The sequence below is a fragment of the Bombina bombina genome, chromosome 6, assembly GCF_027579735.1.
Source record: "Bombina bombina isolate aBomBom1 chromosome 6, aBomBom1.pri, whole genome shotgun sequence".
Classification (NCBI taxonomy): domain Eukaryota; kingdom Metazoa; phylum Chordata; class Amphibia; order Anura; family Bombinatoridae; genus Bombina; species Bombina bombina.
Genome location: NC_069504.1, coordinates 801,865,766 through 801,882,093, shown reverse-complemented (window position 1 = coordinate 801,882,093; position 16,328 = coordinate 801,865,766). Strand labels below are relative to the sequence as shown.

Here is a 16,328-nt window from a genome sequence, read left to right as displayed (position 1 = left end):
CTCAATTCTATACGGGTTGCAAGGGTGTCTAGGAACCACAGAGGTCTCTGTTAACTTGCTCTCGTGTCCTGCCTCAGTTTTCTGTGGGGAATAGACTGTGCGTGTTGCACTTATTTCTCATTTGGGCCGTATGTTAGAAGTGACCTTTCTACCTCCCAGTCTGCTTCCCCTACCCTTCCTAGCTGCCTCAGGGTAGTTATGGCCTCCGGAGCGGAGCCCCGACCCTCCGGAGGTGTAACACTCAGTGTCCTTGGCCTTGTTTTTTACCAATAGATCCGGAGTGCTCTCTTTGCTAACAGTTGGGCGTATGTGCGTGTGTCCCAACGTGGTCAAGAAGTTACTTACTTTGTCTCTTGACCGGGTGCTTGTGATAGGGAGATTGTCGGGGTAAGTAAATCTCCTCCGCTAATGTCCGCTGTGGGTCTGCAGCAGTGATGTTGCTCTAACAGGCGTAAAAGATGGTCGCCGTTCGCGCCCAAAAGCGATCCGCTCAATCCTCCTCCAGACTCTATGAGCTCTCAGGACTCCATTCGTCTCTTCCAGTATACAAATGTCCTCTTCTACTAGGGACACAGCTCCTTAGCTTCTTACCCACAACCAGGGTATTTCCGGTCCTCTGTGTATGTGTCGGACACTTATTACCAAAGTGCCAGGTAGCTCTCTCTCGCTTGCTCCGTCACCTCCTTCACAGAATAAGCTCAATTCACCCCAGAACTTCAGGGCAAAAGTAAAGTATAGTCTAGTGGGCTATCTGCTGTGTCCTGTTAGAGATAGATGCTGGAAACTTATCTTATTTTATAGCTTTAAACTTAATTAAGTCTCAGAGCTCCACTCATACCCGTCCACTCTGTATGGCGGTTAGCTCCGCCCCCCCCGAGCATGCAATTTTAAGCAACTTTCTAATTTACTCCTATTATCAATTTTTCTTCGTTCTCTTGCTATCTTTATTTGAAATAAAAGCCATCTAAGCTTTTTGGGTTAAGAACTCTGGACTGCACTTTTTGATTGGTGGATGGATTTTTTCCACCAATCAGCAAGGACAACCCAGGTTGTTCACCAAAATGGGCCGGCATCTAAACTTAGATTCTTGATTTCAAATAAAGATACCAAGAGAAAAAAGAAAATTTGATAATAGGAGTAAATTAGAAAGTTGCTTAAAAATTCATGCTCTATCTGAATCACAAACGAAAAATTTTGGGTTCAGTGTCCCTTTAATATATACTAACAGTCAGAATTTCATATCTGAACTAGAGCCCAGGTAAATTAATTAGCTGATGGGTGAAAACTATGGTTACTGATCATCTTATTATTTCACTTGTTCAGATATCATGAAAATCTGACACTTTGGTGTGTCCTGAGGACCGGAGTTGAGAAAAAACAGCTCTAGGGAATTAAGTATTAAAATAAAACATTTTACAGCATTTTGAATGAAACAGAGGTCACGTAATTTACTTTCCTCCCTGTCTAATAATACAAAACAAATAGTAACCATCCTTATATAGTAACCTAACTCTTCAGAGGCCAAAATGTGTCAATTTTTTCCTAACCAACTACAGAATTAATTTCTACAGTATTTTATAATAACGAAACTAAAAAAAAATATGTTAATTTCCCTTAGATTATGAGAAAACTTTTATAGTTGGCTTAATTTATTGAAACCACATTATTTACTGTAAAATCATCCTTGAATTTAATCTCAAATATTTCTCATAGTTTTGGTTTGGTTTTTGCAACAAAAATACAGAAATTGGCTCTAAAGCATATCTTGCTTAATTGAATCTGTCCTGCCCTTCCTTTGTCCATTGCATCAGATCATAATTTAGACTGTGTTTAGAATGGATATGCATTTGTTCCAAAAGCTTGTTACTATTATAAAATCCTAAATTATGATTAAACATAAAACAACATTATTCTTAATGTGTTAGGCCCTAAATGAAACGCCTTAAGGGCTAAGTCATCCTGTAAGGCATGGCTTAGCTAGTTATGTTAGTTACTTTGTTGCAGGTTAGGGGGAGGGTTTAATCTTACCAGATATAATCCTGGCATCCATTTCTCTTGCCTCTTTTCCTGCTGGTTTTCTGGCTTTCTTTCCCTTCCATCCCTGCCAGAATTTCTTGTGATTTCCTGTTCTTGTTTTCAGATGGGGCGGCACAGAGATTTCCGCCTTCCCTAGGTTTCACGTAGTTGCTGGTGGCAGGGGTATGTGCCATAGTTCTAGCCCTTTCTTTGTGAGTCCAAAGCTTTACGTTTTGACTCCTCCAGGTGGCTGCATTTGGTACAGCTAGTGCTCCCTGGATCCCTACTGGGGTGCAGTATATGTATGCATCTTAGCGGGCGGGGTCAGGGCCCGTTAATTTTTGCCAGGGCCTGAAGGAACAGGAGTTGAGCTAATGCAAGGGACATGATGCAGCAAGTTGGAGCGTTCCTGCTGGCCCTATGTTCCTGGAGGCAACTGGTTAATTTTGAAAAGGCGATACCTGATGTAGGCTCTGCAGGGTTTCCGGGAAATTTTTAAGGGCCCAGACCTGTTATAGCCTGCAAGTAAGTTTTCTAGCTCTAGTTGGTCTTCTCCCCAGCTCCTGTGTGTTGTGTCATTATTTTAGTGTTAAGTAGCTAAGCAATGACGAAGAAAGGGGGGGGGGGGGGGGGGTTAACCCTCAAAGGGACATGATACCCAAATATTGAAGCACTTGAAACAGATGCAGCATAGCTGTAAAAAGCTGAATAGAAAATATCACCTGAACATCTCTATGTAAAAAAGGAAGATATTTTACCTCAAACTTTCCTAAGTATTCACAACCCGCTGTAAAGAGACTTTAAGCAGCCAGTTAGGATACTTGTCCCAGGACAAGCTAGGGAGTGAGCATCTCATGTACAGGCATAGGGGCCTATCTATCAAGCTCTGAATGGAGCTTGACGCCCCGTGTTTCTGGCGAGCCTGCAGGCTTGTCAGAAACAGCAGTTATGAAGCAGTGGTCTAAAGACCGCTGCTCCATAACCCTGTCTGCCTGCTCTGAGCAGGCGGACAGACATCGCCGGAATTCCACCAGATCAAATACGATCGGGTTGATTGACACCCCCTGCTAGCGGCCGATTGGCCGCGAGTCTGCAGGGGGCAGTGTTGCACCAGCAGCTCACAAGAGCTGCAGGTGCAATGCTGAATATGGAGAGCGTATTGCTCTCTGCATTCAGCGATGTCTGTCGGACCTGATCCACACTGTCGGATCAGGTCCGACAGACATATGATAAATAGGCCTCATTGTCATGTTATTTTCCTATTAAGTTTAAATAAGTTCTATGAAATCTCATGAGCAGGAATGTAAAGCTTAAGAGCCGGTCCATTTTTGGTTGAGAACCTAGGTTATGTTTGCTTATTGGTTGGCTAAATGTAGCCACCAATAAGCAATCACTGTCCAGGGTGCTGAACCTAAAATGGGCTGGCTCCTCAGCTTTAAATTCCTGCTTTTTAAATAAAGATAGCAGGAGAATGAAGAAAAATTGATCGTAGGAGTAAATTACAAAGTTGCTTAAAATTGCATGCTCTATCCGAATCATTAAAGAAAAAAAATTGGGTTATAATTTTAATTTACCTTTAAAGCTGGACAGCATCTGAAGTATAATTTTTTACACAGCACTTACTAGTCAGAGCTGAATACATTTTGATGTAAAATCCCTTCCTTTTATTACATAGAGTTGCTCAGGTGATATTTTCTTGTCAGCTTTTTACAGTTATGTTGCATCAATTTCAAGTAATTTAGCATTTGAGTATTACGTACCTTTAAGGGATATTTAAAAAAAATATAATTGTTTTCAAAGACCAAGGGGCCGATTTATCAAGCCGGAAACAGAAGTCTAAAGACCGCTGCTCCATAACTTGTCTGCCTGCTGTGAGGCCGTGGACAGAAATCAACCCGATCGAATACGATCGGGTTGATTGACACCCCCTGCTAGTGGCCGATTGGCTGCTAATCTGCAGGGGGCGGCATTGCACCAGCAATTCACAAGAACTGCTGGTGCAATGATAAATGCCAACAGCGTATGTCCGCTTGCACTATGTTAAATATACCCCTAAGACTTAAATATTTTTTCCTGAAAAACTTTGAAATAAAATGTGAACATTGCAGTATTAATTATAAACAGAAGGAGATAAAAATCAAGCATATCAATTAACAGGTAAAATTATTATTAAAGTAGTATGGAAAATATACATTCCCTTAATGCTATTTATTTGTTTTGTGTGCAATGTTTACTTGTTTGTTTTTCATTAGCTTCAATCTTAAAGGGGCATTAAACCCAATTTTTTTTTCATGATTCAGATAGAGAAAACAATTTTAACTCCAATTTACTTCTATTATCTAATTTGCTTAATTCTTTAGATATCCTTTGTTGAAGAAATAGCAATGCACATGGGCGAGCCAATCACACGAGTCATCTATGTGCAGCCACCAATCCGCAGCTACTGAGGCTATCTCTAGATATGCTTTTCAGCAAAGGATATCAAGAATTAGAAAGTTGCTTAAAATTGCATGCTCTTTTTAAATAATTAAAGGAATAAAAATGGGTTTCATGTCCCTTTTAACCAAAGTTAGCATATTATTATTTTTTAAGATTTCTGTGATTTTGGTATTCAGTTATTTTGAGCGTTATAAATGTCCTTTGTACGTGATGCAGGTGCCAGAGTTGGATATAAAGCACCTATCAGGATACAGGGAGCTTCGCTTCGCCCGCTTGATACTCAGTCACATAGTCATGGGATACGTGTGGCAAGATGGAGAGCAAGAAGCAGCAAAGGTGAGAATGTTAGCCCCAAAGCAGTGGTAGAAATTGTTGAGACAATTTCCCACCATGCAAATGTACAATGACTTTGAGAGTGCGGTCTCATTCTGGGAGTGTTATATCACGATCTGGGGGTCGATCCGATATAAATCATCGCCCGCAAAAGCCGGCGACGCCAATATTTGCGCGGGTTTGGTATCACATATACGGCGTAACCTAGAAGTTACGCCCGTATATTTCTGCCGTCGCCCGTAGTTTTTTGGGCCATAGGCAGGTATACCAAACCCGCGCAGTTTGGTATCCAATATGCAGCGTAAGGACTTACGTGGCGAAAATGGAGAAAACTTACTCCATTTTCACCTCGCCACAAAAAGCAGCCGTAAGAAGCCTTACGCTGACTATTGGAGCCCCGTAACTTCCTAAACTGGCTGCTAAAATGCGCAATGTCTATCTCCCTGTCAACCGCGATCTTCTAAAATAAACCTAACACCTAACGCATGCGCAATGTCTATCTACCTGTCAACCGCGATCCCCCCCCCCCCCCCCCGAAATCCCTAATAAAGTTATTACCCCCTAAACCGCCGCTCCCGGACCCCGCCGCCATCTACATAAACTAACCCCCTACTGTGAGCCTCTAAAACCGCCGCCATCTACCTTATCTATCCCCTAATCTGACCCCTTACACCGCCGCCACCTATATAAAAATTATTAACCCCTAATCTAATCCCCCTATACCGCCGCCAGCTATATTAATATTATTAACCCCTAATGTAAGCCCCTTACACCGCCGCCATCTCTATTAAAATGATTAACCCCTAATTTAATCTACCTACCCCGCCGCCAGCTATATTATCTATATTAACCCTAAGTATATTATAGTTAATATAGGTATTACATTATATATATTAACTATATTAACCCTAATTATATTAGGGTTAATATAGTTACTATAGTATTTATATTAACTATATTAACTCTATCTAACCCTAACTAAATTTATATTAAATTAATCTAATTCATTTATAAACTAAAATATTCCTATTTAAATCTAAATACTTACCTATAAAATAAACCCTAAGATAGCTACAATATAATTAATAATTACATTGTAGCTATGTTAGGGTTAATATTTATTTTACAGGTAAATTGTTAATTATTTTAACTAGGTATAATAGATATTAAATAGTTATTAACTATTTAATATCTACCTAGTTAAAATAATTACCCAATTACCTGTAAAATAAATCCTAACCTAAGTTACAAATACACCTACACTATCAATAAATTTAATAAACTACAAACATCTATCTAAAAATACAATTAAATTAACTAAACTTGCTTGTACAACTGAATTACTGTGTCGCAAAATTATGTAGGTCTAAAAAGTGTGTCACCAACATGAAAAGTTTGGAAAGCTCTGCTTTAAGGGCATGTGTGCAAGGAGTCCACGTCTGGTTTCCCCTTTTACTCTTAGGGAGACCCAAGAGCAATTTGCATACATATAAAAAGAGGGAGAGATGCACTCAGCTGAGACAGAACAAAAGCTGGAAAAACTTCCGTGCCTGTTCATTTTCAGTGCCACTCAGGGTGCCTACTCTTTTAGCACACTATGCCCCTTCACAGAGAAAAAATATCCTGTAGCATATCAGTCTGACCCTGTCCAATGACAGTCCAACACCGAAATACCAGGCAATTCCTCTCAGAACAAGAGAAACAATAACCCCAGACGATTATATCCCTAACTGGAATGATGTACTCATTGGGAATGTAGTCGATACCTCTCTTTACTCTCAGTGTCTTTCTCAACCTCTCTGTGGAGCAAACCAGCTTCTCTTTCTTCACCTATCACTACCTTGTTCTGTCTTTTTCTCTTCCCTTTCTCTTTTGCCCTCTGTCAGTCTGTTTTGCCCCTTACTCTCTGTCTAACACAATTCCTGTTCTTTAGCTACTGCACACAATGGCACCACAAACTACAACCACTCTGACCTGTTAATTTTCTCCTTTCTTTAAGATTCTTCCTCGATCTCTAGCTGTCCCTTATCACCAACTGTCTCAAGTCCTTGGGTTGCCAATGATTATAGTGCACGCTGACCTTGTATTGGCCAACTGGAAGAGGAAAGAGCCACTGGGGTAAATAACCATTTATAGTTAGTTGCCAGAATGAAGTAAAGGAACAGTAAAGACCTTTGGATTTTAATATAAAAGGATGAGGTATGTTTAGTAGTGAGTGGAGTTTGGCTTTTGGAAAATTGCAGTAAACAAGATGTTTACACTTGGCTGATATGTTCTATAGAAATACAACAGAAGTGTCTTGTAATTGCAAAGTATTTACTGTCCCTTTAAAGGGACAAAATACTTATATGCTAAATCACTTGAAAGTGATGCAGCATAACTGTAAAAAACTGATAAGAAAATATCATCTGAACATCTCTATGTAAAAAAGGAAGATCTTTTACCTCAAAATTTCTTCAGCTTAAAAGAGAAAGTGCTCTAGTAACAGTTATACTTCAGCTAGTAAAACAATAGCCAATCAGCATCAGCAGTGCTGAGGTCATGCTATGCTTTGATCTCATGAGATTTCACTGAAATCTTGTGAGATTTCATAGTAAACTCCCTTAAGCTGAATACAGAAATAACATAACTGAGCCTGCACATGCCAGATGCATGCTCCTTTGCAAGTCCTGGGGCTAGTCCCTTTACAATGAGGTGTGAAATTTTGAGGTAAATATCTTATTTTTTTAAATAGAGATGTTCAGATGATATTTTCTAGTCTGCGTTTTACAGCTATACTACATCCTTTCAAGTGCTTCAACATTTGGGTATCATGTCCCTTTAAGTATATTAAAAAAACACTTATTTTATTTCTCCCAAATAATTAATACTTTGAGGGTGAAGCAAAATTATCATTGGGCACTATTAGTGCTCCTAGCCTTCCTTATTTTTTTTTCCTTATTCTGTGTTTTGTTTTTCTCCATAACCTATCTCTTCAGAAGACACTAATCTCATGTCATTTAAATACATTGTTTAATTATTTGAAGGAAAGAAAACTTTATAGTACATTCTGCAGAGTCCAAAACTCTAACCATGGAACATTCTGCACAGTGATTCCTTGATCAGTTCAGGAGTTAATTGACATCGTTCTCTAACTGACTCACAATAAAGGAATTAACTGGACTGTTAAACAAGGCACATTTTGCTTAAAACACAAGTTTTAAATGCTTTTACACACAATCGCACCTATATAGCCCCTTCAATTGCTTATACACAGTTATTGCATTTATCCTAAATAAACCATTCTCTATTTCTATTTACCTGTTTTATTTTATTTTTCCTGGAACATGGGGATCCTGCACAGACCGATGACTTATGAGTAAGTAAAACATCTTTTCATCTTAATCATTTTCATGAAGGAAAGTAGGTTAATGGGATAAAGCTATGCACATTAAGCAATATTGTGCCAGGAAACTGCACTGAATGGTACAGTATTTGGGGAAGGTCTTCACAAGAACAAAGGTCTGCATGGGTTTTATATTGATCAGTACGCTGCATAGGGGTGGTATGGCTCTACAGGCATTGGAGTCTGCAGAAATTATTCCCGGTGGGGGGGGGGGGGGGCAAAAATATAAAATACCCTAAGCATACAAATATCAGTGGCAGCATTAGAAGCAGATCAAGTTGCTCTTCTTATGCATGAGCTACACATAATTTTAAACATAGTGGCTCACTGGTGTGAAAAGAGTGACTCAGGTGAGTGTTTATGCTTAGCTATAAGGCAGGGCTTGACAAATATGGTTTGAAAATCTAGTAACCAATCAAAACAGTAACCAAACAAACTGAGATACAATCAAGGGTGACACAGGCATTTTGTAATTTCTCAATATGCATACAAAACACAGAAATGGACTGCATTATCAAACCGTACTGGGTAAACATCCCATAGCACTGCAAAACTCACAGCCCTGGGTACTCACCAGCACTCACAGACAGCTGCACAACTCTCAGTGATTGAGGCAGTTGACCCCAGGCAAGCCTGGTTTAAAAGCCCATAGCGAAAATGACAAAATAAAAATATTAACACAACAAATAGAAAGTCTGGCACTCTCTTAAAAGCAGACAGTTGGATTAAAAGCAAAAATAGAAGAATTAGTTTGTGTGCTTATAAAATTATACCTGACTTTTTACAGGGAGCAAAAATTCCAGTGGGGGGGCAAGTGCCCCCTTTTCCCCCTCCCTTCAGATGCCCATGTCTACAAGGGCTTGTACTTAGAATGCTGCTTTGCAGAGAGAGTAGTACTTTGAATAATGCTCTGCAGGGATGATAGATATACATACTTATAATGAGGTAGTACTTGGTGCAAAGCTCTGCAATGGGTATAACATGAAATGCTACTCCGCATTACTTGATGACGAACCTTAACACTCCAAATGGTTCAGAACTACATTTCCCATGATGCTCGACTAGACTTCAGAGTGCCTAAGCATCATGGGAAATGTAGTTCTGGAAGGAGTGTCAATGTTCACCATTCTAGAACAATGCTCCATAACGAACATTTGTTAGACTAATGCTTTACAGAAGATTATAGGTAAACAAATATTTGAATGGGGTATTACTTTGTACTATGCTCCCTCAGAAGTATAGCAATTATAGCTACACACGATAAAATTATATTCTTAACCTCATATAAATGAATGTTTCATTCCTTATTCTAGCACTTTTTCCCTCTCTGTCTAACTAATATCTCTTTAAAGGGACTAGAAACTCAAAATTAAACTTTCATGATTTAGATACAACATGCAATTTCAAAAAAACTTTCCATTCTACTTCTGTTATCAAATTTGCTTTATTCTTTTGGTATCCTTTGTTGAAGAGTAAACCTAGGAAGGCTCAGAAACAGCAATACACTACTGGGAACTAGCTGAAAACAATTGGTGAGCCATTAACAAAACGTATATGTGGGTGGCCACCAATCAGCAGTTAGCTCCCGGAGGCGCATTGCTGCTACTGAGCATATCTAGGTATGCTTTTCAACAAAGGATACCAAGAGAACAATGACAATTTGATCATAGAAAAAAAATAGGAAAGTTGCTTATTTTCAAAAGTTTAATTTTAACTTTACTGTCCCTTTAAAGAGGAATAGTCTAATCTTTCACAGTGAAGTTATTGGCAAGGAAGTGTTTAATGTATAATGCTGCAATCCTTCTCCTGAATCTGCATTTTATCTTATAGGAATCTGTCCCCAATCATATACTTCCCAGGAGGAGAAAGTTTTCGAGGTTTTGTCATTGTCACTCTGCTTGTAGAAGTAGCTGCGATCCCTGGCTTGAGGGTAAGTAAGGAGCTGACCATAGATGGGTCCCTCTTGCAGGCTGCAAACGGCAAAAATGTTTTAAACAATAATAAAGTGATGTCACAGAAAATAGTTTTCTATAAACTCCATAACAGTAAGAGGCAAAGGCAATGATTTATTAGTGAAGGGATACTTATAGGTCAAAATAACACAGTGGATATGGAGATGTATTTTTTTTGTATTTTTCTGCTTTTTTCTTTTTTGCCATTGCCTTTAAAAACAGAGTTTGTTTAAGAGAAGAGGTGCTTAAAGGGACACTCAAGTCAAAATAAACTTTTATAATTCAGATAGATCATGTGGTTTAAAGACATTTTCCAATTTACTTCCATTATCCAATTTTGCACAGTCTTTTTATATTCACAATTTCCGAGGAACAAGTCCTACTGTGCATGTGCACAAGCTCACAAGGTATACGTAAACTAGTCTGTGATTGGCGCCTGTCACATGATACAGGGGGCCAGAAAAAGGGAGAAAAAATACATTTGCAAGAAATATATATATTTTTTTTTTAAACAAGCTTTATTAGTCATTGAAGTAAAAAATAAACAGAATCGCTGTACATAATGAGAAATTACAAAGGTAACAATTGTGGGTGCGGTTACAGAAGTCATAGTACAGAGTAATGAAAAAGAGGTTTCACTGCAAGGAAAACAGAAACAGAGGCGCCACATGTGTAGATCAATCAAAACAGACAATATCCAAGTTAGATGAGATACAGGATACTCACAAACGTGAAGGCACTCTCTTGTGCCTGTAGGAGCGGGCTGGTATTTAAACAGCAAACCAGCTAGCTGTACCAAGGGATCCCCGTCAGGATATCCTCGCAACAGTAATCCTTCACTAGATTGATTCCAGCAAAAAGGAAAAAATGTTCAGAGGGGAGGAAGGCTAAACAGCCTTATGGTTACTGGCAAGGGAAATGCCACACGAACACCAGATTTGTTTAAAAAGTATCAAGTATTTTATTTTACAAAAGATAAAAAATACCATCAATAACAAATTACAGCTTGGTGTATTTAATGGCAAATCTCCTTGTATATAGAGATAGTAGCGACGCGTTTCTCAGGGAAGACCCTGTTTCATCAGGCTTGTATACTCTAGAACCATTTAAAACCCCTTTATATAGGGATCAGTAACCATATGTTTGCAATAAACCCTCCCCTTCCTTGACATAAACCAATGAAACCTTTTCTTTCCGAAAACTCCCACTTGTTGCCTTAATTAGAAGTTTATAATAGTTTTTCCTTTAGTATTATGTCCACTTGATCAATAATCTGTGAGCCCATATCCTAATGTGGTTATGTGTGATGTTAGATCTAGATCGTAATGTGTCGATTGTGAGATAATTAAAAGTGTATGAATGTAAACATACTTAATCGGTGATCGTTTTTTGACCAATTAAAAGCCTGCTTTAGGAGGCTTGTACAATTTGAAACACCCAATTGGTTCATGTGCTCTTAGTTTGATGACTACAATTACCATCATACCTCTCTACCGGAACTATAAGGAAATAGAATTTGCCTAATTGTGAATTGTTCTCTGACCGTCTAATTTCAGTGACTACAAGTACCATAATGCTTCTCTAGTCTCTACCGGAAGTGCCCGGATAGTGTGTCTGCGTAACTGTTATTTTGTAGTCTTTTTCGTCTAAGTGGGGGCTTGTACTTAATAATCCATTCGATTGGTTGGTGTCACATTCCCACTTTAACTGCAGTTTGACTCTGATGGACTACAACTCCCATCATGCTTCTCTGTGTCCAATAGAAACCGCTATCTGGTGTCTAATGGGCATCCACTTGGAGTCTCCCTATACAGGCGCATTTGGTTCACTCGCAATGGTTTTGCAGATGTACCCATTGCGCTCCTAAGTGTAATGGTGGGGGCAGAATTACATACTCTAAATTATGAATAACATGTTAATGAATAATATGATTGCTCTAAAACAATTTGCTCCATTGCTTATAATACTCGATCTTTAATTAGGTCAATGTGATAGCACAATAACAAATGTAAAGTGCTGTAAATAAACTTTGCTAATTACACTCTATATACTTTAACTATGAAATTAAAAACGTGTACCGATTTAAACATAATAATATAATGTCAGTGCATATAAATTTATAGTTAAAGTGACTCAACCTTTTACACCTAATGTATATATTTTTCTAACTAATAAAAAATGTTGGTGCACCTTAATCTAAATTATATGTATTATTTTATACCATATATTAGTCATCAGCCTTATGACAATGGTAATATTAATGAAGATAAAGATTATGCTAAGTGTGGTGTTCAATATTATGCTGAATGTGTTATGAAGAAAAAGAATATGAGTGGTCCTATTATTACCACTGGTGGCTGACAAAACCTAAGTGCGTGTATATATGTGTAATTTTCAAACATAGTGAAAATGATTGTGATAGTGAATTCCTAATAGTGTTTAAAGCTACCACTTAATACCACTTATAATGACGATGAAGTTGTGATGTCACCTATACTGCTGTGTCTATGATTATTTATCATGTGTATGATGGTGTGATAAATTATTATCCCAATTGGATGTAACTAGGCAGCAAGTGAGCTCGGAAAGTAAAGTATACCAAGAATTCCCACTGTTTAACACAGTGAAAAAAGGAAATATAAAAAACATCACCAAATCAGTGAATGATACCGTGTTAAACATACAAATCTTAACAGAGCCCATAATAATTATAACCATAGTGTACTAATAACTTCAGAAATTGACATATTATGAAATAGCTTAAGAAAACGCAGCAGAGTCTATGACTTCATTGAGGCCAGTTGGAAATAAACTATTGAATTTAAAGATCCAATATGTTTCTCTTTGTCTCAACTTACTGAACCTATTGTACAGATTACTTTTAGGAATGCATTCTATTGGGGTGATTTTAAATGGACATTTACCAGATATAGATTTTTGACAGGTGTGACGGGATACGCTATGTTTAGATGATTTTACCTTAATGTTTCTTAAGTGTTCACTCCACCGAGTTCTGACCTTCCTACAGGTCCTGCCTATATATTGTATCCCACATTCGCATGTGAGTACATAGATAACAAAATTAGAGTCACAAGTCATTTTGTTTTTGATGGAAAAAGTCTCCCCGGTGTTATGTGAAACAATCTCAGTGGAACCTTGCGTGATGTGGTCACACATAAAACAAAGTTTCTTTCCACATCTAAAAGCTCCTATCCTATTAAAGATGTCATTACCTTTCTTTCTTGTTCCTCTAGACTTATTCACCATATTCCTTTTTGACATAACAACCTTACTAGGAGCTAGTTTCTGTTTATATGTAGGTGCTCTTTTAAAAACTAATTTTGGTTGTAGTGGTAAAGTTTTATTTAAAATCGGATCTTTAAGGAGGATAGGCCAATGTTTTTTTAGAACTTTGTTAATGATTCTGTGGTTAGAATTATACTGTGTGACAAATAGTGGTTGTTTGTTAAATGTAGTTTCTTTCTGGCTATTATGTTGATCTGAGGTAGTGACTGTTGATAGCAAAAGTTCCCTATCAAGGTCCCTGGCTCTCTGTTGGCCCGAGTTAATTAATTCAGAGGGATACCCTTTTTCTAGGAATCTGGATGTGAGTATGCTTGCTTGTTTATTATATTGTTCTACTGTGCTGCAGTTCCTGCGTAGACGACAGAACTGACTGTACGGAATATTTGTTTTCCATCTTGTTAGATGGTTGCTTTGGAAATGTAAAAAATTATTACAGTCCACTTTTTTAAAAAAAGTGGATGTTGATAAATTACCTATTGCATCCCATGATAGTGTCACATCTAAAAATTCAATATTGTTTTTTTGTATATTATGTGTAAAACTGATACCCATACTGTTCCTATTAAGATGTGCAACAAAGTCAAGAGCCTCAGGTACTGAACCATCAAAAATAAATATTAAATCATCTATGTAACGGCCATAGAACACCAGATTGCCCCTCCATCGCGAGTTGTAGATATATAGATCCTCAAATTGACCCATAAAAAGGTTTGCGAAACTGGGGGCAAATCTGGTGCCCATGGCCGTTCCTTTGATCTGTAAATAAAAAGTGTCCAAAAACTGAAAATAATTGTGTTTCAGAATAAAATTAATAAGTGATAGCAAATAATCCTGTTGTTGTTCAGGCATGAAGAAGTCTCTATTCAAATACATCTGTGTGGAGGATATCCCTAGATTATGAGATATATTAGAATAAAGGGACCCCACATCACATGATAGCCACAGATAGTTCCCCTTGTTTTTAATGTCGGATATTTTGTTCAGGAGGTCTCTTGTATCTTTGATGTAAGAAGGGAGATTTATGACATATCTCTGGAGATAGATATCTATGTACTCCGATAGTTTATCAGTTATGCTATTCATGCCCGCTATGATGGGTCTACCTGGCGGGATTCTTTCGTTTTTGTGGAGTTTAGGCAGATGGTAATAATACGGTGTGCTGGGGTGGTCAGGTGTGAGATATCTTTTCTCTTTTTTTGTCAGGATATTCTCCAAAAGACCTTGTTCTAATAAAAGATTTAGTTTCTTTGTATAATCTGTAGTGGGATCGAAAGACAATTTAGTGTAGTAATTAGTGTCATCTAGGATCCGTCGGGCCTCTTTAATGTAATCAGAATAGTTCTGTAAAACTATGCCGCCGCCCTTGTCTGCCTGACGGATGACCAGATTTTTGTCATCCGTCAGGCTTCTAAGGGCCCTGGCTTCATTAGGCCATGTACGCTTTTTGCCTATAATTCTATTGGGCATAGACTCAAAGTCTTCTAAGACTAGTTGTTGGTATAGGTCTATATAGGACACTTCCTCTTTAGGCGGGTGGAAAGTTGACAGAGGTGCCAAAGAAGTATGAATTACTCCTTCGAACAGCTCTTCTGTTAATTGGCTAGGCTCATATGTTAATATGGAGGTGGAGTTTCTTGTTTGTTGTGTATCTAATAGTATCGGGGCCCCTTCAATGTTGTGTTTTCTCATAGCTTTGACAGCAAAGTACCTTTGTAACGCTAGTTTGCGAGTATATTTGTTGAGGTCAACAAATAATTCAAATATATTGTGAGAATTCGGAGGGCAGTAAGACAATCCCCTTCCCAACACCCTGATTTCATCGTCAGTGAGGGAATGTGAGGAGAGGTTAAAAATCCCTTTCTTTAATTTCTGAAGTCTTTCTTTTTGGTAGGTTTTCCCTCTCCCTCTCCCTATCTGCAAAACCATTGCGAGTGAACCAAATGCGCCTGTATAGGGAGACTCCAAGTGGATGCCCATTAGACACCAGATAGCGGTTTCTATTGGACACAGAGAAGCATGATGGGAGTTGTAGTCCATCAGAGTCAAACTGCAGTTAAAGTGGGAATGTGACACCAACCAATCGAATGGATTATTAAGTACAAGCCCCCACTTAGACGAAAAAGACTACAAAATAACAGTTACGCAGACACACTATCCGGGCACTTCCGGTAGAGACTAGAGAAGCATTATGGTACTTGTAGTCACTGAAATTAGACGGTCAGAGAACAATTCACAATTAGGCAAATTCTATTTCCTTATAGTTCCGGTAGAGAGGTATGATGGTAATTGTAGTCATCAAACTAAGAGCACATGAACCAATTGGGTGTTTCAAATTGTACAAGCCTCCTAAAGCAGGCTTTTAATTGGTCAAAAAACGATCACCGATTAAGTATGTTTACATTCATACACTTTTAATTATCTCACAATCGACACATTACGATCTAGATCTAACATCACACATAACCACATTAGGATATGGGCTCACAGATTATTGATCAAGTGGACATAATACTAAAGGAAAAACTATTATAAACTTCTAATTAAGGCAACAAGTGGGAGTTTTCGGAAAGAAAAGGTTTCATTGGTTTATGTCAAGGAAGGGGAGGGTTTATTGCAAACATATGGTTACTGATCCCTATATAAAGGGGTTTTAAATGGTTCTAGAGTATACAAGCCTGATGAAACAGGGTCTTCCCTGAGAAACGCGTCGCTACTATCTCTATATACAAGGAGATTTGCCATTAAATACACCAAGCTGTAATTTGTTATTGATGGTATTTTTTATCTTTTGTAAAATAAAATACTTGATACTTTTTAAACAAATCTGGTGTTCGTGTGGCATTTCCCTTGCCAGTAACCATAAGGCTGTTTAGCCTTCCTCCCCTCTGAACATTTTT

At 38.2% G+C, this 16,328-nt stretch overlaps 1 protein-coding gene across 1 annotated transcript in view; it reads left to right on the top strand.

The window, feature by feature from the left end:
• IDO2 (indoleamine 2,3-dioxygenase 2) overlaps positions 1-16,328 on the top strand; it is a 148,121-nt gene that overhangs the window by 76,426 nt on the left and 55,367 nt on the right. Inside the window, exons 3-6 of the mRNA XM_053718129.1 lie at positions 4,672-4,791; positions 6,788-6,906; positions 8,132-8,146; positions 10,004-10,103. Coding sequence (XP_053574104.1) covers positions 4,672-4,791; positions 6,788-6,906; positions 8,132-8,146; positions 10,004-10,103 — 354 coding nt within the window. The remainder of the gene's footprint in view (positions 1-4,671; positions 4,792-6,787; positions 6,907-8,131; positions 8,147-10,003; positions 10,104-16,328) is intronic.